At 45.4% G+C, this 25,421-nt stretch overlaps 1 protein-coding gene across 2 annotated transcripts in view; it reads left to right on the top strand.

The window, feature by feature from the left end:
• The window catches only part of Fkbp5 (FKBP prolyl isomerase 5), an 80,673-nt gene that overhangs the window by 25,087 nt on the left and 30,165 nt on the right, over positions 1–25,421 (top strand). For both annotated transcript variants that reach the window (XM_050138505.1, XM_050138507.1), the window contains exons 2-4: positions 10,242–10,364; positions 14,304–14,448; positions 25,010–25,152. In XM_050138505.1, coding sequence (XP_049994462.1) covers positions 10,260–10,364; positions 14,304–14,448; positions 25,010–25,152 — 393 coding nt within the window. In that variant the 5' untranslated portion in view covers positions 10,242–10,259. The remainder of the gene's footprint in view (positions 1–10,241; positions 10,365–14,303; positions 14,449–25,009; positions 25,153–25,421) is intronic.

The raw sequence follows: 25,421 nt of genomic DNA, 5'->3' as shown, positions 1-25,421 counted from the left end.
CAAAAAACCAAAAGTAAAAATGAAAGAAGACAAAGACAGACAGACAGACCAGGTTAGTGCCTGGTCTGTGTACTCTGACACGCTGAAGGCATTTTTAGAATATCTATGAAATGTTAGATTTTTACTTTACTATCAGATTAGAACTTGGCTATCCAAGTGGATGGTAGAGAAAGAAAGGACAGAGCTGTCGGGGAGCCCTAAATGTGGGATGAAGGAACCTACTGAATGGTGTTGGTCACACGACTGGGTATCTGTAATAAGCAAATGAATGGCTCCTGAAAGACTCTGGATGCTGCTTCACAGGACAGAGAGCATATTGTGGTGTGTGTAAGGCGAAAGACGGGATGGTCCAGCTTGTCCCTGCTTTGTCATGAGTTTGCTTATCGAAGCATGGGATTTTTGAGACAGGGTTTCACTACGTAGTTCTGGTTGTCCTTGAACTCACAGACTCACTTGCCTCTGCCTCCCAAGTGCTGGAACTAAAGGCGTGTATCACCGTGTCCTGCTTTCGTGAGTTCTTAAGAGAAATTTTGTGGTGGCAGGCGGGAGCTGTGACTACAGAGGAGCGGTGACAGAGCACACTGGCTGTTAGGGACGCGCTTGTTAGCAAGCACCAGGGCCTGAGTTCAGATCCCCAGCACCCACATGAAAAGCCACTTGTGGTAGTGTGAGTCTCTGGGCCTGTTGTCCAGAGTCCAGTCAAATACGCATTGGTTAGGTTCAGTGAGACCCTGTTACAAAACAGAAGATGGAGAGAGCACCTCAGGAACACCTGAAGCCCACCTCCAGCCAATATAGGCATACACAAATGAATAACACTGAAAAATCAATTAAGAGCCAGCGGAGGTGCCGCACGCCTTTAATCCCAGCACTAGGGAGGCAGAGGCAGGCGGTTCTGTGAGTTTGAGGCCAGCCTGGTCTACAAGAGCTAGTTCCAGGACAGGCTCCAAAGACTACAGAGAAACCCTGTCTCAAAAAAACCAAAAAAAAAAAAAGAAAAAAAGAAAATCACTTTAAGAAAGAACAAAGAAATGCAGCATTTGACGATGGAGGAAGGGGACCACTGGCAAAGACATTGTAGGCAGCACCTAGAATCTGGGGAAGGCCAGGAGAGCAGGTCCCTTTTGGCCCATGGGCAGGATGCACCGTGCTTGCTCTCTCTCCTGCACATCTCACCTCCAGAAGTGCAGGTTTGTAAACTACGTGGTTTCAGGCAGTGAGTCTGGATGTCTGTTAGAGCAGTGACAGAAGCTGGGGAGCTCACAATCAGGCCCCTCCCCCCCCCCCCCCCCCCCCCCCCCCCCCCCCCCCCCCCCCCCCCCCCCCCCCCCCCCCGCTAGAATGGAGAGTTGAGCTCTATAATACTAAAATAACTTTTTATTCCTTGGGAATTTTTCCCTTTCTACCTGTCACATCTGACTTCCCATAAAGCATAGATTTATTCATTAAAGATAATTTCTAAATATAAAGTCTCAGAGCTGGAGTGTTGTTTTAGCCTAACCACTGCAATTTATAGCTAGAGAAATTGAGGGCAAAGGCTCCGCAGCCAGTGCCTGTAGATAAGGGGGTGCCTTCTGGCCTTTCGGCCTCCGTGGCCAAAGCTTTTGCGCTTTTGTTCTTACGGGAGGAAGGCTTGTTCTCAGACCCAAAATACTATTCTTTTTTTTAAAGAGCTGATTTATTCCATGTGCTCACAAACCTTCATATCTCCAAAAATTAGAAAGGTACACAAACCACAAACAGATGTTATATATTAAATTTTGCTGTAATTTATCTTTAAAGTGCAGGAAATTAATTTTTAGTGATAACTTAGAAAGTATTTATTAGTGTACTTTTTAGTACTCTAAGGAAATCATTCTTTTGCATTTTCAACTCTTGTGATGAAACCTGTTTACAGTTTTTCTTTTGGACTTAAAAATGGTTTTTAAGAAACACAGGAAAAAAGGAAGCCATGCTTTTAACATCTGCTTGATTTACATAGAAATGTCTGAATGAGAGTGGTTTATTACAGGAGAATGCAATATTTTATTTATGTGTATGGTTGTTTTTCCTGCACGTATGCCTGTGTACCATGTGGGGGGGGGGTACCTGCAGAGGCCAGATGATGGGGTCAGATGGTATGGAGCTGGAATTACTGGTGGTTGTGAGCTGCTGTGTGGGTGCTGGGACTCAAACCCAGGTCCTCCGTAAGAGCTGTCAGTGCTCTTGACGGCTGACCCTGCCTCCAGCTCTGGGACACGATAGCGTATGGAACTTTGGTTCTAGGTTTCTTTTCCCCTCATCACAACTCTTCCCCCATCGCTAGCCAGTGTGTCCTCCAGAGATGGTGAGTGCGGTCCTGGTCCTCTGCTTGCTGTGTATACACAGGTGTTCTTCAGTACACTTCACGCCTACATGGTTAATTATGCCCATTTTTCTTAGTTATTGCTCCTGAGGAAAAACAAATCTTATTTTTAATTTTAAAGTTACGATTGGGTACAGCATGATTTTTTCCCGATTTAGAGAAGTCTAGTCAGCTCGTCATGGCATTTTAGCATCGATTCTGTGTCGTGCCTGGTGTTCTCCTGTCGTCGTTTTAACTGCTTTTGAAAATCACAGTTCTCACTGTTTGTCAGTACTGCTTATGTGCTCTTTATTATAAGCGGTGGAGCTTGAGAAAGGAGCGCACTCTACACTGTGGGGCTTATTGCCTTCTGGTGGTCTGTTCCTAGAAATGAGCAGCAATTGGAACTAAACTACTAGGTGTTAATGAGTCACCTCAAGTTAATAATCTACCGCTCTGCTACCAAGGAGAAATTTGATTTTTTTTTTTAAGATTAAAAACACGGAGGCAGGCATGGTAACACTCCCTTTTAATCTCAGCACTTGTGAGGAACTTGAGGTTAGCCTGGTTAACTTAGCAGGTTCCAGGCCATCAAGGGCTACATAGTGAGACCCTATCTCAAAAACAAAACCAACAACACAGACCAAAGTTGCAGAGATTCACTGTGCTGTCTCTGCCGTCACCAAATGTAAGTTTCCTAGAGATGCTTGTTTCTGTTGTCATAGTGGAAACATCAGAACAGTGCCTATCACAGCATAGGCTTAGATTCCCCTCTTGGGGTTCAAACTCAGGACCTCAATATCTCAAAACATACATACAGACGATGTCTGTAGCCATCTTAACCGAGGGGAAATGACGAGAACAGACATTTGACATTTAGCTGCTATGTCTGTGCAATTGTAGTCAGGTGACTCTGGATGTCTGCACACACTGTCAGCTGCAGTTACAGTGACACATTGTAATCAGGTGACTACACATCTGCACACTCTGTCAGCTGCAGTTACAATGACACATTCAGATCCAAGCAGTTTGTGTTGCCTGTGGTCTCATCCATAACTCAGTACCTAGGCCTGGAGGGATGGCTCAGCCATTAAAGGCTGGGCTCACAACCAAAACATAACTCAGTACCTAGGAGACCAAGTCATCCCTGGGCACCATAGTGACACACTTTATCTGCCACTGTGGCGTGGCAGTGGTGTGCTTTTGAATGAACATTCATCTAAGAGAATTCCTTTGTAGTTTGGTGACTTGAGTGTTTAATGCTTCCAGGCTTAGCTAGATAACTGTCAGCTGCACATACACGTAACTCATCATTTTACAAACTATAACATGATGGTTCACATTTCCAAATATTCAGACATTTTTTATGGCCACCCACTTAAGGAAATACTTTGATTTGGGGCTGGAGAGATTGCTCTTCCAAAGGATCCAAGTTCAGTTCCCAGCACCCACAGCTGTCTGTAATTCATCCCAGGGAATCTGACATCTTCTGGCCTTTGTAAGCACTAGGCATACGTGTGGTGTGCGGACGTACATTCAGGCAAAAAAATACCATGCACATAAAATAAATTCATATTTAAAATAAGAATATGTTTAAAAGAAACCTTTTTGCTTCACAACACTGTCCGTTTAGCTGTAAGTAGGCACCTGTGAGTAATTACTGCGGAGGCTTTCAGCGTCCTTTTCTTGAATTGTTCTTTTCATTCTCGTTCCTCTTTCCCTTATGAGTTTAAACAGGACTTGTCCTTTACACAACTAAACCTTTACCTCCCTCTGTCCGGAGCATTTGTTTCTTCTAAAACCCTGCCGCGAATACCAAACTTTCCAGCTATTGTCTTGGCATCTTTCTTCATCCCTCTCCTGCTTAACTTTCACACTCAGGAGACTCTGCCGTCCCTCTCCAGTCCTCACCGTTGCCCAGTGCTCTGAGGACGCGAGGGAACACAAACTCAGCTCTTCATGTTGCCTTTTTAAACAGCCTTTAGCAAATGCTTACTTTGAAGAGGTGTCCTGTCTTTAGTCTAAGGAGGAGCTGAAGAGAGAGGTGAGTTTCACAGTGCTAAGGAAAGTGCGCAGTCAATTAATAAACATCATGTAAAGATGAAAACATGACTAATTGTAAGAAAGCCTCTGGAACAGACTAAACAAAATATTGGCCATAGCTACTGACCAAATGGTGATCTAAAAATTCCATCAAAGAGAAGCTCTTCCCACACAGAGCGAAAAGGACAGTGGAGGAAACTGAGAGAATCCGTGGTTCTCAGCCACATCTTGCTTCATACAGAGACCATGCAGGGAATGTGCCCTGACACCGGCTCGGAGTCCCGGCACCCACAGTGTTTAAGAAGTTCTGCAGGTAATCCTAAGGGCGACAGTGTTAGTTAGCAGCATTAGTAAGAAGCCCAAAGGATGAGACTTAAAGGCCTGACATCTGTCCGGTAAGACTTAAGAGCACACCATGAGGATGGGAGACCTGCAGGGTACCTCTGCTCATCGGAGGTCAATCAGCTTCCAAACACTGTCGCCTGGGGGATCTGGTGTGGACACTGGTACGGGAACTGTGTCAGTGTGGGAGGTCCAGCCGTAGGGTGAGTTAATGGAAGCTCTCAGTCCCCTGCTGATGAGCTGGGGGGATCTGGGTGGACACTGTGTCAGTGTGGGAGGTCCAGCCTTTGGTTAGTTAGCTGAAGCTCGTCTCAGGTGCTTGCTGACTAGCACTTTGAGGGTGCATGCTTATCTGTCACGGCCATAACAGAAGGAACTGTGTGTTCCCTTTCTGCGGCACTGGGAAGCAATTTCCCCCCTTTAGCTGGTGCAGTACAATAAGCTTTATCATGAATTAATAATAGCATTAGGTAAGAGTGACTTTAAATCCAGACTAAAACCAGGGCGGGGAAAGAACACAAGACTCCATTGGAAAATAGTGAAACTTCTTCAGTTTGCCTTAAAGGGTTTTGTCCTGTCTTTTTTTATGTAAAACAATAAAGTAAAAGGATTATTTGTTTGTTTGCTTACAAAAACCTATACTTCTAGTGGCCTAAATGGAATTTAGGAGAAATATTTGGAAAATTTAGTTTATTTCTTTATTCTTTTAAGATTTATCTGTCTTGGAAACCCAAGAAAGGGTTTGTTTCTTGTTCTGAGGATTCCTGGTACTTTTCTTCACATGGACTCAACAGTACTGTTAGGAGCCGTTCTCTGAGCTTTCTAGTACTTGCATTCCCTTAAAGGCTGAATAAGTTCCTTTGTCAGGTTGGCATTTACAGAGCCAACAAATTGGCGCGTGGGGATTTGTTGCTTATTTGAATAGCAAGCCAAGTTTTTTTCCCCTTTTCCCCTTTTATTTTTAGCTTTATTATTTTTCTTTTGAGTATTCCATATATGAATATTTACTTACATCATTTCCCTTTTAGGTCCTCTGTGCCCCTTCTCAAATCCGTGCCCTTATTCTTTAATTGTTATTGTTACGTGTTTGTACGTATAAATTTGTAAATACAGCCTTCTGAGGTCACGTAGCTTTGCTTGCATGTGTTTAGGACTGACCTTCTTGAGAGGGTCTTGTGTAGCTAAGGCTGATGCTTAAGCCCTGGATCTTCCTGCCTCCACCTCCCAAGGGCTGGCATTGCAGGCAGTGTATGCTGTCGCCGCCACCAGCATGCACCTGGCTGGGGAAAACATTTTTGTCTCTCTTTAATTAGTTAATTTTATGTGTATGGGTGTTGCTTGCATGTGTGTCTGGGTCCCCTCTGCATACAGAACCCATAGAGGCCAGAAGAGGGTATCAGATCTACTAGATCTGAGTTATAGATGGTTGTGAGCCACCTGTGGGTGCTAGGAATCGAACCTCAGTCCTCTGGTGCTCTCCACCACAAAGCTGTCTCTCCAGCCTTCCAGTTAAATAATTTTTAGAGAAACAGCCCATAAATAATATATGCCTCCCATTCAGCACCATGAAAGCGTTTATCTGATTGTTGTGCAATGGACTTTGGTTGTGACGCGTGTCACCTATTAAAAGGCTATTGCTTAGACTGGGTTTCTGTTCGCACTCATGACCCTTTTGACCAAGTAATTCTTATGTAATCCCAGACATCGGGTATATTAAATGGGTGTACAAACTGAACATTTATTGATAATAAATCAGTAATAGTTTACTGTAAAACTTCTTTGTATATATATATACATACATATATATATACTTGTACATATATATGTATTTGGTGGGGGGTGGTTCAAGACAGGATTACATCTCTGGCTGTCCTGGAACTCACTTTGTGGACCAGATTGCCCTCGAACTCACAGAAATCCTCTTGCCTCTGCCTCCTGAGTGCTGGGATTAAAGGTGTGCGCCACCTTTGCCCAGCTGGTGTACATATATTTTTACTGTTTGTTAAAGATGAAAGCAGATATGCGCACCAACAGAGGGTCATGTACGTTTGTTGTACAGTCCAACTCAAAGATAGACTAGAAAGATGGTAGGTGTTCACTGTATGTCACTAACCCACGATGTTTCTATCAGAGCAGAAAACAATATGTACAGCAAAAACACTGCTGCTTATAGCACGCAGTAGCTGCATTCTGAGCCAAGGGGCTGCAGGCAGTCCTGTTTGGTGGTGCTTGGTGTGGTGGCATGCCCAGTCAACTGCACATGTGTGCTCAGAGTTCGTAATGTGGCATGGCCAGCACTGCCAGACAACTTGGATTCCTTGAATTTATTTTTGAATGGACTTTGGGCCGTTGTGCATTCAGAAACAATTACTGCTGGTTAGTTTTTCTCTACCTGGTGTGAGAACACTACTTAGGTTTTGATGTTGATACACATCACCTGTTAAAGGGTTTATGTCACTGTGTTGAGAAGGGACCTTTCTCCTGGGTTGGGAAGGACCTTTCTCCTGGGTTGGGAAGGTCCTTTCTCCTGGGTTGGGAAGGGTCTTTTCTCCTGGGTTGGGAAGGTCCTTTCTCCTGGGTTGGGAAGGTCCTTTCTCCTGGGTTGGGAAGGACCTTTCTCCTGGGTTGGGAAGGACCTTTCTCCTGGGTTGGGAAGGACCTTTCTCCTGGATTGGGAAGGTCTTTTCTCCTGGGTTGGGAAGGTCCTTTCTTCTGGGTTGGGAAGGTCCTTTCTCCTGGATTGGGAAGGTCTTTTCTCCTTTGTTGGGAAGGGCCCCTCTCCTTTCCTGGTATGTAATCTAGAGTGGTGCTGGAGACCATTTTCTCAAGAATTTTTTCACATAGTAGTTTTAATTTCTCCAGTGCTTTGATCGTGTGTTGTGATGATCGAGGTCCGTGGATCTGTGAGAACCTCGGAAACATGCTCCTATGGATACTGACCATAACTTGCTCCCTGCAGATACGTACAAGGCCATCTCTCTCCGCTGTTAGGTACTTCACACAAGTTTCTGCGTGTCAGAAAATATGTCACGAGCATTGGGTTTCCAGAAGCTTGTCTGATTTTTCTTATTATCTAGTCCAGCATCATGTAGACTGGGTACTTAACTTACGTTGTTTGTTTGAGAACAGTTTGTTCTAGCTTTCACTTACCCTGAGCCAAACACTTGGACCTTTTATTCTGGAATAAACTGTGCTGGAAATCCAGAGTGGGGGGTTGGCCCTCGGGTTTCGGAGCTCTCTCTGAAGATCTTTCAGCATAGCAAGTTTCTCACCCTGGAGAAAGCTTAGCTTGTTTGGAGAGGAGTTAAAATGCTGCCTTTCAGTTGTCTGGCCAGTAGTTGTATTGGTAGAATGGTCTTTAACAGGATAGAAGTTGTTTTGTTCGGTTTTGACTGTAAACAGAGGACCCAGGGTCTGTTCTTACCCTACTGTGGAAGTGGTCAGTTCTCAGCTGGGTTCGTAGTGTCCTTAACCTTAGGCCTCAGGAGGCTGAGGCAAGAGAATGTCCAGATTGAGGCCAGTCTGGGCTACGTAAGAACCTGTTCCAGGAAATAATTGGTAATTCTTGATTTTTGCTGCTCAGTTATGGAGCAGTATACAATTAATCAAAGCAGTAGAAAGTGTGTTTTGTTTCTCCTATTGATGATTGATAATATTTTTTTGGCCTTGCATTAATGTGGGATGTCCTTCTGTATATGTGTTGCTCTTATTGGTTAATGAATAAAGCTGCTTTGGTCTATGGCAGGGCAGAATATAGTCAAGCTGAAAGAGATACAGAGAGAGAGTAGGCAGAGTCAAGGATGCCATGTAGCTACCCAAGAGGTAACAAAACCACGGGCCTTGTGGTAAAATACACAGATTAATAGAAGTAGGGTAATTTGAGATATAAGGCACATAAGCCATCGGCCAGTGTTGTAATTAATATAGCTTTTGTGTGATTATTTGGGTCTGGACGGCCGGAAATGAAGGAGCAGTCTCCATTCACATTGCATGAAGAAGTGTCGGGTGACATTAGCAGTAAGAGCTACTCATGTAGACAGGATGGTGGCATGTACCTTTAGCCCCAGCACTCGGAGGCAGAGGCAGATGGATCTCCATGAGTTCAGAGGCCAGCCTGGACTACAGAGCTAGTTCTAGGACAGCCGGCGCTGTTAACACAGAGAAACCCTGTCTTGGGGAAAGTGGGGGAGGGAGCGAATCCTACTTTTAAAAATATATAATCTAGCCGGGCGGTGGTGGCGGCGCAAGCCTTTAATCCCAGCACTCGGGAGGCAGAGACTGGCAGATCTCTGTGAGTTCGAGACCAGCCTGGTCTACAAGAGCTAGTTCCAGACAGGCTCCAAAACCACAGAGAAACCCTGTCTCGAAAAACCAACATATATATACATATATATATATATATACACACCAGTTAATTCAGATCTCTTTGTGAGAATAGAGTCTTTATTCTGGTTGCACTTCTCTGCACAAAGGTTTAGAGTAGCCCAAGTAGGAGCAGAGGGAGGACCTCAGGGCTCTGAATATGAGCAATGCGTAACCGTGTTCCCCAAGACCCTTTAACTCTACCAGGAATGCCTCATAAATTAAACATTCAATCAGAGCTAAGGAAGGGTAAAACATGGGCAGAGTGACTCACACGTAGGCAGTAGAGCTGGCATGTGGGGGAAGAAGAAAGAGCTATCAGATTGGTGGTGCGGGAAAGCCCTGGGCTGGCTGCAGGAAAGAACTTGGTCAGTTTGCTCTGTGTGGTGTGTGCAGAGAATAGCAGAGGCTGGATCTAAAAGACAGGTTAGAGTTTTTATGAGAGACACCTTGAGTGACAGGGGAAGGGAACTTTGTTCTCTCCTTTTTGTGTAGGAGGTGATTTTGTTTTGATTTTCCTTTTTTTTTTCTCTTTTCTTTTTCTTTCCCCCTTAATATGGTATCTTATTCCCCACGCTAATCTGAACTCATTAAGTAATCCAGGTTGGCCTTGACTTTGCAACCCTCCTGCCTCTTCCTCGGAGTTCTAGGATTATAGGCAGGAGCCACCACTCCCAGCCCCTAAAACCTCCTCCTTTAGCTGTCAGAGGTGAGCGGTGGAACGTGTAGTCTTCCAGAAGGTTCAGCAGTGACAGGTGCTTGCATTCTTGAGCCTTGGGTCTCTGCTGTTTCTTAACCTCAGTGATGCCTGGCTGATAACTCCCTGCCTTTAGCAGAGCACCGAGAAGCTCTTAGTTCTCTGGAAAGAGAAGGATACTGTAACATTCTGAGAGGGCAGCTTCTCCCTGCGGAGTCGTCTGAAGGAGTGTAATTACCAGCAGACCCAGCTGGTACTACCCTCTAATCTAGGACCAGGGCTAGACGGGAAATTGAAGAACTGGGTGATGTCTTACTGACCTGTCTGATGACATCAATACAAGCACGCAGCAAATACTTTGTTATTATTTCTGGTGTTTTAACTCTATTAGTCTTATGTAAGCTCAGTTCTGGGGTTTTTCGGGCACATTGAGAAATGATGTTTTCACTGCAGAAAATACCTTTCTTTTGGCAGGTTTTCTGATAAGAGACAATGACTACTGATGAAGGCACCAGTAACAATGGAGAAAACCCAACAGCCACAGTGCTTGAGCAGGGAGAAGATATTACTACCAAAAAAGATAGAGGAGTGCTTAAGGTAAGGCACAGAGGAGTGTGACGAGGGAGCCCTGCCCTGCAGAAGGGAGAGGGAGGGTTTATCCAGCCTTTTTGTGGAGGGGCAGGCTGGCTGGTGTTTTTAACTAAGGCGAAGTAGTAAACCCTACAGCTCAGTTCTCGTCTTTCTTCATAATGGGGTTCATCTCAGACTGTAAGTGCAGCTGAGGCTGTGCTGGGTCACACACATCTTAGGTCCTGGAGAACAGCCCAAGTTACGCTTGATTCCAAGAGACTGCATCCTCTCCTTACTTTAGAGCATGCATGTGGATGGAATGCTGTCTTAACTACTGTTCTAGTGTACTGAAGCTACCCTGTAGCTGTGCTAAAGAATTTATCAAGGAGAAGCAGAGGACTTAGCTTTATATGCAGGTGCTGTTTCTCTGTGTCATGATGTAGGAGAACAGGCTGTATGTTTGAGTCATCTTTCCTATTATTTAAAGCACAGTAAACACTTTTCATTGTGTGTGTGTTACCTGCTTATGTGCACGAGTTTTCATTGTGTGTGTGTTACCTGCTTATGTGCACGAGTTTTCATTGTGTGTGTGTTACATGCTTGTGTGCACGTGTACTTGCCCTCTGTCAGGGTATCTTTCTCAGTCACTTCTCCACTTTATTTCTCTGTGAGACAGGACCTTTCATCACTCCTGGAGGCCACTGTTTTGGTAAGACTGCAAAGCCAGCAAGCCCGTGGGTTGCAGACGCTCTCTGTCATGAATAGGTTTTCCCATCTGCCCTAGGAATCTGAACCTGGGTTCTCCTGCTTGCCCAGCACACACTTTACCCGTGAACTATCTCCTCAGACTCCTCATAGTTTGTAGTCTGTCTCAGCAGCCGTGTTCTGGAGGCATTACCCTTTTAATGATGTGGTTCTGCGGATGGTACTTAGACAGGAGCATCACCAATTTGTATTTTTGAGACAAGGTCTCACTAAGTTGCCCGGGCTGCCCTTGAATTCACACTGTAACCCAGGCAGATCTTGAGCCTGTCATCTTCCCCCTTAGTCTCCTGAGTAATTGGGATATGAGACTGCGCCAGCAGGGTGGGCCGAATTCTCCCGTTTTACAGGACAGTGAGCTGCGGTCGAGGTGCAGTGACTCCAACACGTTCAGCATTTGCTTGTCCCACACTGTCGCCACACGTTTTACGTGGTTAATTTTCTCTGATGAGCTTACCTTGCATATTCTTAATGTTCCTGTCATGTGGAATTCCAGCCACTCCTGTGTCGACACTGGTGGGTTGGCCCTGTCTCTCCTTGCTTATGTGGACGCCTGTCTTCTGTGCTGGTCTCCTGAACTTCATGTGTTCCTGTTGTCTTACCCTCTGTTGTCAGTCCTGAGGCTTCCCTCCAGAGCTCTAAGAAACTTCTCAGGACACTGGAGACTTTTCAGGCTGTCCACAGCATCTCCCTTATTTTTTTCAGTGTGCCACATTCAGAGACCTGGCCTGCAGGTCCCTCAGACCCTGTGTATTCTGTAACAGGATCCTGGGTGATTCATAAAAGAGACGTTTATTTTGGCTCCCAGGGCCAGAGCCTGAGAAGTCCAAGAACACGGCACACCTGCATCTCCTTGTTCACTGTAGAAAGCAGAGGGGCGGGCAGGCAGTCTGGGAGGCACAAACAAGAAGCAGTCAAGGTTTTTACAACTTGTGTGGTGAACCCAGTCCTTCCGCCGGGAGATCACACAGGCAAGGCATTAATTCCACCTAAAGCCACTTCCCGCTTGAAGTCCTTGTGTCCCAGCACTGGCTCAGTAGCAATCAGATTTTAGCATAGACTTTAGAGAGGACAGATCGCAGTCCTGCTTTCTTCAGACCACAGTATCTCTCCAGTGCAGGTGCTCATTGCTTCCTAGCCTGCTCAGCCCGCTAAATAAACAGACAGTAGACTATCGTCTCCTTTGTCCTAGGGAATAAATCTAAAGACAGCAAGTTTTAGGTTTATCATGAATATTTGTGGTTTGACGATCTTTAGGTCATAACATCTGTTACTGTCTAGATCCTCCAAGTCACCATGAGGATTTTGGTGAAGATTCAGGGGTCTGGCAACTATTACCTGGAGCATTTGTTAACGTCCTCTATTTGTAAAATTTATAGTAATGCTAATCAAGAAAAAGAAAAGTTGGGTTTGCATTTTTCAAATTAATTAAGGTAGATTTTTATCTTTAAGACAATGTAAGACTTAAGCACAAGTTTCATGGGGAGACAGACAAGACAGATGCACACACAGAACACACACGCATACCCGCCACCTGCTCCACACACAGAACACACACGCATACCCGCCACCTGCTCCACACACAGAACACACACGCATACCCGCCACCTGCTCCACACTCAGAACACACAGGCATACCTGCCACCTGCTCTGGAGCGATGCTGTCGCATCTGTTTCCATTGCAGCTGGCCTCTGACTCCCACAATGCATCCCACATGCCTGGGGATTCTCAATAGGCCTCAGGTGCAAATCCCCACCCATGACTGCCACTGGCCCTAGTGTCACATGCAAGTTGGAACCAGAGCTTCTTAAGGATTTCAAATAGGTTTTTTAAAATTGCTCTTTAGAATTTTTTTCTTTTAAGGCCTGGAAGAAGCTGTGTGATAGTAGTGCATACATTTAATCCCGCAGGGAGGCAGAGGAAGGATCTCTGTGAGTTTGAAGCCAGCCTGAACTACCAGCCAAGACAACATAGAGAAACCCTGTCTTGAAAAACCAAACAGAGAGAAAGGCCTGGAAGAGCAGTATTGCCTTTTTTCCTTTACAAAATATTTGAGCCTCCTGGGCGGTGGTGGTGCATGCCTGTAATCCCAGCACTCTGGAGGCAGAGACAGGAGAGTTCTATGAGTTCCAGACTAGCCTGGTCTCCAAAGCAAGTTCCAGGACTGCCAGGGCTACACGGAGAAACCCTGTCTCAAACAAAACAAAACAAAAGATTGGGCATTTGAGCTGAGAAAGTTGAGAAATCTAAGTTCACGGTGTTTATGTGGTATTTATGTGGGGTGGGGCTGCAGAGACACATCTCCAAGAATTTAAAAGCAAGTCATTATTTAAATGAAAATCAAACTCTTCCCAAAGAGGATGTTATCAGGTGTTAACTGCTTGCTATCTTAGGTACTGCTGAAAATGACCCTGGATGCTTGACAGGCTAAGTTGCACCACCACACTCCAGGAATGAATTTTCTTTTCCAAGAATTGACCAGCTGCATTAGAATAAAAGAAATATTCTGGATTTTACAATGACCAAATATTTTTCATTTTGGAGTTATTCTTTTTCTTTTCTTTCTTCTTTTTTTTTTTATTTAAACTAGAAAACAAGTTACTTGGTATCATCCAAGTCTAGATTTTACAGATTGTTCAAATAATAACCTGTTACATTGGGGAATAGCAGAGTAGAGTCATGATCTATCTTTAGCAAAGGGGGAAGTAAATAAGCCAATCTTTGAAGCTTTGCTGTGGCTGTCTAAGTGGCTGTTGAAGAGGTGTTGCACGCTGTGGCCTATTCAGTTTGTGTACGTTTAGTCTGTCCATCCGTCTGTGTCTTAGGAGACTTTAACATCAGAGTATGGAGCATTGAGCCAGCCAGCTGAGGCACTGGTTAATTCTCTTTTGTCTAAGATAAGGTTTCACAGTGCGTCCTAGCTGGCCCAGAGCTTACCTTGTAGCCCAGGCTGTCTCCTGCAGTGATCCATTCACCCCTGTGCCTGCCTCGTTATTTTGAGAGAGTGCTGCAGTAGTGGTAATATTGACTGTAACATGAAGGGTTAGGGGAAGACTGTTTTCCAAAAGAGCAGTGAAGAAAGCCTTGAGGAACGAGAGGGAATCGGCACATCAGTCTGGGCACCGTGGAGTAGCCCGTGTGGCCTTTTCATTCTTTTATAAATTAAAAGCTCTACATTTTCCCCTTGTGCTTGTGTTTTCTAGATTGTCAAAAGAGTGGGGTCCAGTGATGAGGCCCCGATGATTGGCGACAGAGTCTACGTCCACTACAAAGGACAGCTGTCAAACGGGAAGAAGTTTGATTCCAGCCATGATAGAAATGAGCCCTTTGTCTTTAGCCTGGGCAAGGGTAAGAGGCAATCTTTGCAATGTTGTTTAGATTTGTTTCTGTTTGTATTCTGTAGAAGCAGTGAAGCCTATCTCTGGCGAGTGTGGCCCACAGATTCCCCAGGAGTCTCTGAGATCCTTTGGGATCCTCTGATATCAGTTCTTTTCCTGACAGTGCAAAGAGGATGTCTTTATAGCCAACGTTTGCACTGACTGACTAACACCTTCGGAGGCACAGACCCCTGGTGCCTCGGTGTGAGCGTGGCAGAGACAGCCATCTCCGCCAGCAGCCACTGGTACCACTGCCTCTCCCTTGCTGTTCACACAAAGGGGGCTGTCGGCCTGCAAACCCAGCCTGCGAGCCACGTGGTGCTGCTGCAGTGTGGACGTGGACGAGCCATGAGCAGAGCCCTTGTGTGCACGCCCATCTTCAGGGAGCCTCTGCACTTGTTGTTGGGAACAGGAGAGCTCCCTGTTTCCTTGAAACCCCAACTATACGTGAGAGGGCAGACTGTGATTACTCAGACTTAGCAGGCATTTCCTGACAGGGAATGAGGTAGACCTGCCACTCTGAGGAAGACAGCTGACAGTGTTTGTCGCTGACTTTTCACGTAAAAGGTTTTAAAAATTGGTGTCTGCTGTGTGCTTACAGCTTCCTCAGATGTAAGCCTTTTCTGTGAGAGAGCCATGGGTATGAGCGAGGGATTTTTCTGCTAGACGGTGAAATCTTCCTCACTCGGCAGATACATAAGGTCAAGTGTGCACAAGTAGTCCATTCAAAGTACACGCTGGGCCGGTGGTGTTGGCACAACACAGTGTGAAAAGACCTCTGATGAGCTCTCAGCTCCCGCGTTGCAGATGACCTTTTGACTCCTGCCCACTTTTGACACAGTCACCTGAGAAGTCTGTGACCCCGCTTTTCTGCCATTTCCTAGCTCTCTGTGCGGGTTTGTACTTTCCCCACATCTTCAGTCAGAAGTGAACAAATGAATTCATCTTGGCTTATATTAATGAAGCACAGTTCACTTTTATGTCACTAGAAATGGCAGCTCAGGACTGGGGTGTTCTTCAGTTGTTAGAGTGCTCCCCTAGCGTTTGGTCCTTTGTATAGTAGTACAGGCCCGTGATCCCAGCACTTGGGAGACTGGAGGCAGGAGGGTCAGAAGCAGTGTGGTCTCAGTTGACCGTAGAACAAAGAAACACAAGCCAGGCATACAGACACTCATCCCAGCAGTTGGGAGGTGGCCTAGTTAGGGTTTCTGTTGCTGAAACAGAAACACCATGACCAGAGCGGATTGTGGGGGGGGGAGGGTTTATTTGACTTACACTTCCATATTGTAGTCCATCCCTGAAGGAGGTCAGGACAGAAAGTGAAGCAGGGCAGGATCCTGGAGGCAGAAGCTGATGCAGAGGCCGTGGAGAATGCTGCTTACTGGCTTGCTCTTCATGACTTGCTCAGCCTGCTTTCTTATAGAACCCAGGACCACCAGCCCAAGGATGGCCCCACCCACAGTGGACTGCACCCTCCTCCGTAGATCACTAATTAAGAAAATGCCCTATAGGCCTGCTTACAGCCTGATGTTATGGAGACCTCCCTCCTCTCAGATGACTCTAACTTTGGTCAAGTTGATATAAAACCGCCCAGCACTGGAGGCGTGTTAAGACTGTAAGTTCAAGGCTGAGTTAGACTTCACAGCAAGACCCTTTCTCGGAAAAAGAGAAAAAAATAAAAAAGATAGCCAGGCTATTTAGATTTTATATTATATTAATATTTTCTAGCAGTAGCTACTTCAAGATAAAAACTAATGCTCACTGATCCTTCATAGTATTCCTTTCCCAAAGAAATGCATAGCGATATTCTAAAAGAATTTCCATGCTAATTTGGGGAGTGTAGTTTGACTTTAGTATTAGTATTTTGTTTTGTTTTGAGACGCTGTCTTCTCTGTGTAGCTCTGCCTGTCCTAGAACTCGCTCTGCCTTTGCCTCCTGAGTGCTGGGATTAAAGGTGTGCACCACCACACCCTGCTGGACATTAGTATTTAAATAGAGATATTATGAGCCTGACTGTAAAAACTTTATTGAAAAATGCAGGGACAGCAGAGTGCTGCGCTTCTGCACTGCTCACGTGCCCATTGCTCTGTCTGTAGTCTTAGACTGTCTTTCATCATCTTCGCTGATGATTGAATAACTATTATTACTATAGACTATGGTGTGATGTTGAGATGAAAACAAGGCATGTCACTGCGTAGATCTGCCTGACGTCGTGCACACTTAGGTGTTTATTGTTGTTATTGCATCAGAAGATTACTGGCTGGCTTTAAAGTTTTCACTGCAGTCACAATAAAAACTATTGTCTCATGTCATAAGTCTGCTTACCGTGCAGGCATATAAACCTGAAACAATGCTTAGCCAGCCTCTTTGTCCCGGGATGTTGGGAAAGAAACTCTGAACCAGTCTATGAACCGGTTGTTAGCACTGTGAAGTGTGTTACAGGATAGGAGGGGGGACAGTTTCCCTTGTGTGTTTATTGTTATTTTGTTTGGGGTGGTGGCATTCAAATTCATTCTTTCTCAGAAGCATTCTTCCTTGACTGTAAAGTACCGAGTAAAACAAAGCAAGTGCTTTCTTAAAGTTTCCTGTCTATCCACGTCACATTTTGGGAGTCAGAAAAATTAAATGACCAGTCTCCCTAACATTGTTATTGCTTGAAAGACTTAACATTGTCTATTACTCCCTTGGTAGAAATCACTAAGTATACAGCTTTTAAATGTATCCCTGCATTTAGAGTGTGTTTAGGATCTGATAGCATGAAAGTGCTTTTGTTCATGTATGAGGGGCCGGAAGTACAAAGAGGTTAGGTTTGTGTTGTTCGCTTGTACACAATGACTCAGCCGTGACTCAGCCCCCGGGTAGTGTTTCTAAAGTTTCGTCAGACCTTAGGTGTGAAACAGCCCAGTCCAGGAGAGCCCGCAGCATGTGCGCTGTGCCTGCTCTACACCAGCTGCTCTCCCCAGGGTTTAGAAGAAGCAAGTTGCATGCGCTTGCTTGATGGGGCCATGACGTTAATGTGTGCTTGGAAGGAAGCGTGTTTTATATCATGCTGCTAAGCCTGAAAGACATTTTACACTGGTAAAATACACTTACTAGAAAGGACTGAGTGTGTGCCCAGTGTCAGGAGCTGTTTGTGGTTGAGCATGTGCTCTTTCTGTTTCCACGGGTCCCTTATTCCTCTGCAGACAGCTCATGTGTGTGCTTTCCCTGTGGTTCAGAGTGCATGAGCGTGTAAGGATGGTGATCTGAAGTAGTTCACTTTCCCGCTGAGATACTGTACCACTTTCATGCGATCAGATTTTAATATGCATTTAGGAAAGAATGAATTGGACCCTTACCGTGCATCGTATGTAATTAGTAACTCAATGTGGAATAAAAACCAAAGCCTATGAGCAAAAACTGATACTACCAGAAGAAAACAAGAAAAGCTTCATGTCATTAGATTTGGCAGTAATGTTGGAACAATACCAACACCAAAAACATAAACACAAAAGTTTTTTTTTTTTTTTTTTTTAAAAAGTGTTTTCTCTTCAGTATGGGATACAGTAACAGAAAGGATCTACGGGATGGAGAGAAGGCTGTCCAGGAAGCAGCTGGTCTCTGGTGCATGGTGAATATGCTCAATACAACAAATAGTCTCAAAAATGGAGGAGCGAAGCCAGGGTCGCACATGCCTGCAATCCAGCCACTCTGGAGTTTGAGGCAGTCCAGTGCCAGGAGAGCAGGCATGCAGGTGTCCAGTTGACGCGGGAGGGTACCCGGCATCATTTGTCACTAGTACAGCCAGACGCAGGGCGATGAAATTCTTAGACATTTGCATGGATGCTGTTGAAGAGAAGGGGGGAAGGGAGCATTGATGAGGATATGGGAGATAGAGGAATCTTATCTTCTCTTGGAAGGTAGGATGATGCCACCTTTATAAAAAAGACATATCCCAGCACTCATGAGGCAGAGGCAGGTGAATCTCAAAGTTCAAGGCCAGCCTGGTCTACATAGTGAGTACCAGGACAGCCAGGGCTACATAAAAACCTGTCTCAAAAAAACTAAAAAAAGAAAAAGAGGAATAGAAGAAAGAAGGGGGGAAAAGGAGGAGAAGGAAAAGAAGAAAGGTACTGGAGAGATGGCTCAGCAGTTAAAAGCAGTGGCTACTCTTCTAGAGAACCTGGATTCAATTCTCAGCCCCACATGGCAGCTCACAGCTGTCTGTAACTCCAGTCCCAAAGACATACGTGTAGCCAAAACACCAATGCATATAAAATATCAGTAAATAAATCATTAAAAATAGTTTCAAAAAATTAAACACAAAAGACTCACTTATGCTGCAGCAGTCCGCTTCTGGATAGCTATCCAGAAGAACTGTGTGAGAGGTTCTCCCATATTTATACACCATCACAGCACCTTAGTGACCAAAGGGGCAAGCGTTCCAAGTGTCATCAGCAGGTGACTGGCAGACATTGTGTAGCCTGACTTGGTCTTAAAGGAGAAGGAAAGTCTGGCACATACTACACCGGTGATCAACCCCAGAGACATTATGCTACATGAAATACTCCGGTCACAAAAATGGACACTTTGTGACTCCATTTGTATTAAGTATTTATACAGCGGCACTTTCCAAAACACAGAACAAGTGATTGCTGGTGACTGAGGGCAGGGGGATCGGGGTGTGTGATCCAGGTATAAAGTTTCAGATGGGCAAATTGAGAGCATTCTGGAGCTGAGTCGCACAGCCTTGTAGGTGTCGTCACACCGAGGGCACCCTGAAAATGCTTAAGATTAAATAACTACCACAGTTAAACATGTTTGGAGTCAGCAAGAGGAGTTGTGCAGTAAGAATCACTAACGTAGGCAGTTATTAATAAAGCAGTCTGTATTATAAAGGAAAGTCTCAGGTGAGTAAACTTTAATACGTTGTTTAAAGTATATAGGGTTTTTCTTTTCTCGAGACACTGTTTTCTCAGTGGAGCTATGGCTCTCCTGGAGCGCACTCTGTAGACCAGGCTGGCCTCAAACTTGGAGGCCTGTCACTGCTCCCAAATGCTGGATCAAAGATGTGCTCCACCACCACCCGACTCACATGGGTTTTTTAACCAGAATACACACACACCAGTACAGAAGAAGGAAAAAATACAGTGCATTGCTCTTATCCTGGGTTTGGTGTGCATTTTATTTACTTGTGTGTTGTGCAGATGTGTGTCATGTTCTCGTTTGTGTGCATGTGTGTAGAGATCAGATGTCAGCCTTGGGAGCCGTCCATATTGCTTTTGAGTTAGGTCATTGGGACGTAGGGCTCACTCATTCAGCTACACTGGCCGTCCTGTGAGACTTGGGATCTTGTCTCTTTCTCCTGGTACTGGGATTGGTAGCACACGTCACAAGGCCTGGCTTTTACATGGAGCTGAGGCTGTAAGTCAGAGCCTCCTACTTGATGCACTGAGCTGTTTGTCAGCCCCTGTCTGGAAACTCAAGTTGCCAGTGTCTGTGTAGATATAAGAGATATAAATGTATAGTATTTGATATTTTGTTGCAAGTGGACTAGAACTCCTAGAATTGATACATTGTGTTTGAGGTAGTAAAACTGAGGTCCATATCAAATATAAAAATACATTTTCTAGATTATTATTATTAGTGTTTCAAGACAGAGTTTCTCTCTAGCTTTGGAGCCTGTCCTGGAACTAGCTCTTGTAGACCAGGCTAGCCTTGAACTCATAGAGATCCGCCTGCCTCTACCTCCCAAGTCCTGGGATTAAAGGCGTGCGCCCCCACCACCCAGCTTATTTTTAGCATAGTCTATCTGCAAGCTAAAGACCCTAAAGATGAAGAGTCTTTGAAATGTTCGTCTGTCTGGCCCAGTGGTTCTCCTATGAACTGCACTCAAGGGAATGTGGTCAGCCGTGCTTAACTAGGTCCAGACTAGATTTTGCTCTAGTCGTTTGAGCAGAGTGGTGATCCCCACACTGTGCCCACGAGTGACCTGGACATTGGTCCTCTCCAGTCACAGACTACCAGGAGCACCCTGCAGTTGAAGTCTGGGCTCTGTCCTCTCCAGAGAGAATGTACATAGTGAACTCCATGGAGCGTCGGAGAATGCATGTAGAAAGGACGTCAGTAGGGTATGGGGGAGTTCTGAACAAGCAGGACAGTGAGGATGCAGGGTGACCCTCCTCTTGAGAATGAAGATGTCTGCCTGGAGCAGAGTAGGACTAGGGCGGCCCATGTAAGATGCAACAGTCGCCCGTATCAGCCAGGAGAGGGGGCTGTTTGGTATTTTGTAGGATGCTCAGCGACCTTCTTTTTTATCCAAGCTTAGATAGATTTTTAAGTGTTCTTGTTTTGTCTGGGTTTGTGATGGTTATACAGTGACCTCGTCTCATGCTGGTGTTTTATAAGCTTGTTTATGTTCAGTGGGAGAACAACATGGCCTTGATGTGAGCCCCAGGCCATCCTCTGACAACACGGAGGCCTAACTGCATGTGTCTAAGCACTGGCAGGTGCCAAGGACTACATTTTTAATTTAAACCCGTGTACTTTTTCCAAGTATCTTGTTTCATTAGATATAATGAAAAACTAGATATAAGAGAAACTTGTAGGATACTCTAGAAAGATTTATTACAAGAAATTCTAAAAACATCCTTGAATGAGAGGTGGGTAAAAGAGTTAAAGTAAGTCACCCTCAGAACACTTCACCAGAAGAACCTACATACTGATTGCCTGTATCGTTCAGCTCTCGTTCCACATCAAGGTAACATTACTATAACCTGGAATGGCCATACTCACAGACGAAGCCTTGGCCACTAACCTTAACAGTTTACTGACATACCAACCCATCTGGATCATATCAGCTACAGGCTTTCACTGTACAAATGAAGCCATGTGGAGTTAGTGGTGTGGGATTCCCCTCTGTATGCTGTAATTACCATTACTGTATAAAGAAAACTGTCTTGGGCCTGCACAGGGAATAGAGGTAGGTGGGGAAAACTAAACTGAATGCTGGGAAGAAGAAGGCGGAGACAGAGAGAAGCCATCTAGCCCCACTGGAGACAGACACCAGAACTTTAGCCCGTAAGCCACAGCCACGTGGCAATACACAGATTAATAGAAATGGGTTAAATTAAGATTTAAGAGTTAGCCAATAAGAAGCTAGAGCTAATGGGTGATTTAATGAATACAGTTTCTGTGTGATTATTTCGGTTCTGGGCTGCCAGGACAAGCAAGAGGCCTCTCTACAACAGTTAGAGTCAGGACTGCTCAGTGGTTGTTGACGGAACGACACACGTTACAAAAGATGGGCTGCTGTGCTTACTAAAGATCATGTGTTCAGATGTCTTTGAGAAAAGAACTTTTGTTATGTGAACTATGTTGAGAAGACTGCAGAGCCAAAGAACAAACCCTCCCAGTGTTAAGACTAGGCATGTAACAATTCAATACACAAGCAAAGATTATGTCTATAATTTAAAGGACATCGACAGTTCCCTGGGTTGCCAGGATTTCAGAGGTTTTCTTGGTATTGCTTTTCAGAAGCCAGGTCGGGGAAGTGGTGTGGTGTGCACACCTGCAGTTCCAGCACTGAGATGGGGGGGGGCAGGACCGTGAGAATTCAGGGCTATCCCTGGTGACGAAGGAGTTGGAGGTCAGCCTTGGGAACATGACAACAGTGACAACTCAAGTATCTTGCTTGGTGTGGCGACACCTAGTGCACTGCAGAGTTCCTAGAGGAGAGGAGGGAGGCGCGAGCTCTCACATTGTTGACCCTAGCAGGCCCCTTGCCTTCAGCAGACACATAGTAGTACACCCAACGATAAACACATGTTTGCCCCATGGGCTCTGGAGGGATGGCTCAGTGTGAGGTGTCTGTCCTCAGATTACTAGGGTTGTGGATATTTGTTCTGTTGCTGTTCTAAAGGTGTCAGCGGTGAAGTGGAAACACAGTGTTTGAAGAGTGTCAGAAAAGCAGCCTCAGTCCCAGGCTTTCAATCCCTCCCAGTGACCCCAGGCAGCTCTCAGAACTGAGTGGGAGCACAGATACACTGAGATAGCCATTTTGTAAAGGCTCTTGGGTATTAGTTGTTACCAATTGAATTTCACCTAGGAATTTACACGCTAGATACACTTGCATAAAGTATCTAAACATATATCCTCGTTACAAGATTGTTGGTAATACATTTCTCGATAGGAGATTGTAGTACTGTATAGCTATTAAGAGTGAGGTGGGGGCTGGAGAGATGGCTCAGAGGTTAAGAGCACTGACTGTTCTTCCAGAGGTCCTGAGTTCACCAGCAACCACATGGTGGCTCATAGCCATCTATACTGAGATCTGGTGCCCTCTTCCATGCAAGCATACATGGAAGGAATGTTGTATACATAATAAATAAATCTTAAAAAAAAAAGAGTGAGGTGGGCATGGCGGTGGTGGCGCACGCCTTTAATCCCAGCACTCGGGAGGCAGAAGCAGAGGCAGGTGGACCTGTGAGTTTGAGGCCAGCCTGGTCTACAAGAGCTAGTTCTAGGACAGGCCCCAAAGCTACAGAGGAACCTTGTCTTAGAGAAAAAAAGAATGAGGTGGGAGCTGGGTGGTGGCACATGACTTTAATGCCAGTACTGGGGAGGCAGAGACAGGCAGATCTTTGAATTCGAAGCTGGCCTTGTCTACAAGGCAAGTTCCAGTACAGCCATGACTATACAGAAGGCCTGTCTCAAAAAACCATAGTAAATAAATATAGAAATGAGGAGGACCGGTGAGATGGTGCTGCTTCAGAACCCCATGGTCCGAGTTAGCCCCGACCCCTGGTGAAGAAGAGCAACTATTTCCTACCAGTTCTCACGACTTCGTGCGCGCACAAGGGGTGGGGAGATAGGGGGAGTGTCATTGTGTGACCCAGCACTGAGAAGCTGAGCCAACCTGAGCTGTCTAATAAGACCCTGTCTCAAAAGCCAAGAGAGAGGGATTTGTTTGTGGCGGTGGTTGTGATGCAGCGGCTTCCCTTTATTAGACTGTACCGTACACTCGGCACTGTGTCAGGAGCCTAAACGCTTCTATTTCATCTTCAGAAAGCTACGTTCTGGGTGCTGTTATTTAAGGTTTTAGGGTCAGGGAACAGATTAAACTTACATAAGTTTTCAAAGCTACTAAGGGGGAGACCTGAGGTTGGGATCTAGCACTCTTAATCCTAAAATGTGTGTCCTCCCTCTGGGAATAAAGAAAGAAGATGAAGGGCTGGAGAGATGGCTCAGAGGTTAAGAGCATTGCCTGCTCTTCCAAAGGTCCTGAGTTCAATTCCCAGCAACCACATGGTGGCTCACAACCATCTGTAACGAGGTCTGGTGCCCTCTTCTGGCCTGCAGGCATATACACAGACAGAATATTGTATACATGATAAATAAATAAAAATTAAAAAAAAATTAAAAAAAAAGAAAGAAGATGAAGTTGTTAAATAAAAAGGAGTTCAGAGTTGAATGTTAAGCTGAAGTCTGGACTAGTCTGGACTAGCAACAGCAAATGCTTTCTCTCTACCTGCTTTCATACGTACAGGGTCCTTGATTCTCATGTACCAGGTCCAGTTCTCTGTCACTCCACTTGTCCTACTTTAAAGGCTTAAGTGTTTTTATTAATTTTTAAAGTACAATTGTGTGTGTGTGTGTATGTGCGCGCGCGCGCGTGTGTAGGTCAGAGAGCAGTCTTGCCAGAATCAGTTCATTCATCTTAACACTTGAGTCCCAGGAATCAAAACCAGGTCAGCAAGCTTGTCAACAAGTAGTTTGCCAAGTGAGACATCGCTCTAGCCCAAATGTTAAAGCTTTTAATTGATGATAATCATCTCAGGTGTGTTTTGTTGTTGCTTAAATTCTCTGTTGTTTCCCAAATGGTTGGAGACTGCTTACAATGAGACGTTGTTTGTTTATTATGTGCATTGATGTTTTGTCTGCACATATGTCTGTGAGGATGATGGCTCCCCTGGAACTGCAGTTACAGACACTTGTATGCTGCCATGTGGGTGATGGGAATTGAACCTGGGTCTTGTGGAAGAGCAGCCAGTGCTCTAACCACTTGAACCCTCTCTCCGGCCCCACAAGGAAGCCTAGTGAATGCTGCACATGATAAGAGCTGTGCGTATTACCTGAGGGCATGCCTCTCATCCCAGCATCCTTGAGACAGGCAGTCAGCAGGAGAACTGGGAGTTCTAATCTAGCTTGTGCTACACTATAAGGCTGATTCAAAAAAAAGACACTACCCAGATATCGTGGCACAGCGCTGGGGAAGTAGAGGCAGGACAGATCGCTGTGAGTTTTTGGACAGCCAGGCCTATGCAGAGCAACCCTGTCTTGAAACCAAAATCCAAAGCAAACACCCGAACAAGAGCTTGTAAATACTGACTACTGACAGCACACAGGTAGCCTGCTGCAGTCCTGCAGTCGGGCAGTAAAGCCGAGGTTCTGGAACCGGCAGGGAAGGAAACAGCCAGATTTTATAGTTCTTGTGATTTGACAGATTGATTTGACCTTTGTTTGAAGCAACCTGTTTTCTTGCTTTCTCTTAGGCCAGGTTATCAAAGCCTGGGACATTGGTGTGTCTACCATGAAGAAAGGAGAGGTCTGCCACTTGGTGTGTAAACCAGAATACGCCTACGGCTCTGCGGGCAGCCTCCCGAAAATCCCCCCGAATGCAACCCTCTTTTTTGAGGCAAGTGTGTACGTCGTCGCCCGCCTTGCCGATGTGTGGTGGGCTGTCTGCAGCAGTGGGAGAGGAGCCGAGTTTGCGCTGAGAACCCGCTCCGGCTTATTTATTTTCGAGCTTGGCTTCTTGAATTGTTGCCCCCACACCCAGGGGATGTGCCTGTGCTTTCTTAGCCGTGTGTCTCCTGTGTCTCTGGCACTAAGTGGCATATCCAAACAAACAAAAGACGCAGATTTAGAAATACAAGCTCTGGTCAGCAAAACTGACAGGCCGGA

This window comes from Alexandromys fortis, unplaced genomic scaffold (assembly GCF_014885135.2).
Source record: "Alexandromys fortis isolate MF-2015 unplaced genomic scaffold, M_Fortis_MF-2015_v1.1 scaffold_9, whole genome shotgun sequence".
Lineage (NCBI taxonomy): Eukaryota > Metazoa > Chordata > Mammalia > Rodentia > Cricetidae > Alexandromys > Alexandromys fortis.
The sequence above is the reverse complement of the archived record's forward strand: the minus strand, read 5'-3'. Positions and strand labels throughout refer to the sequence as shown.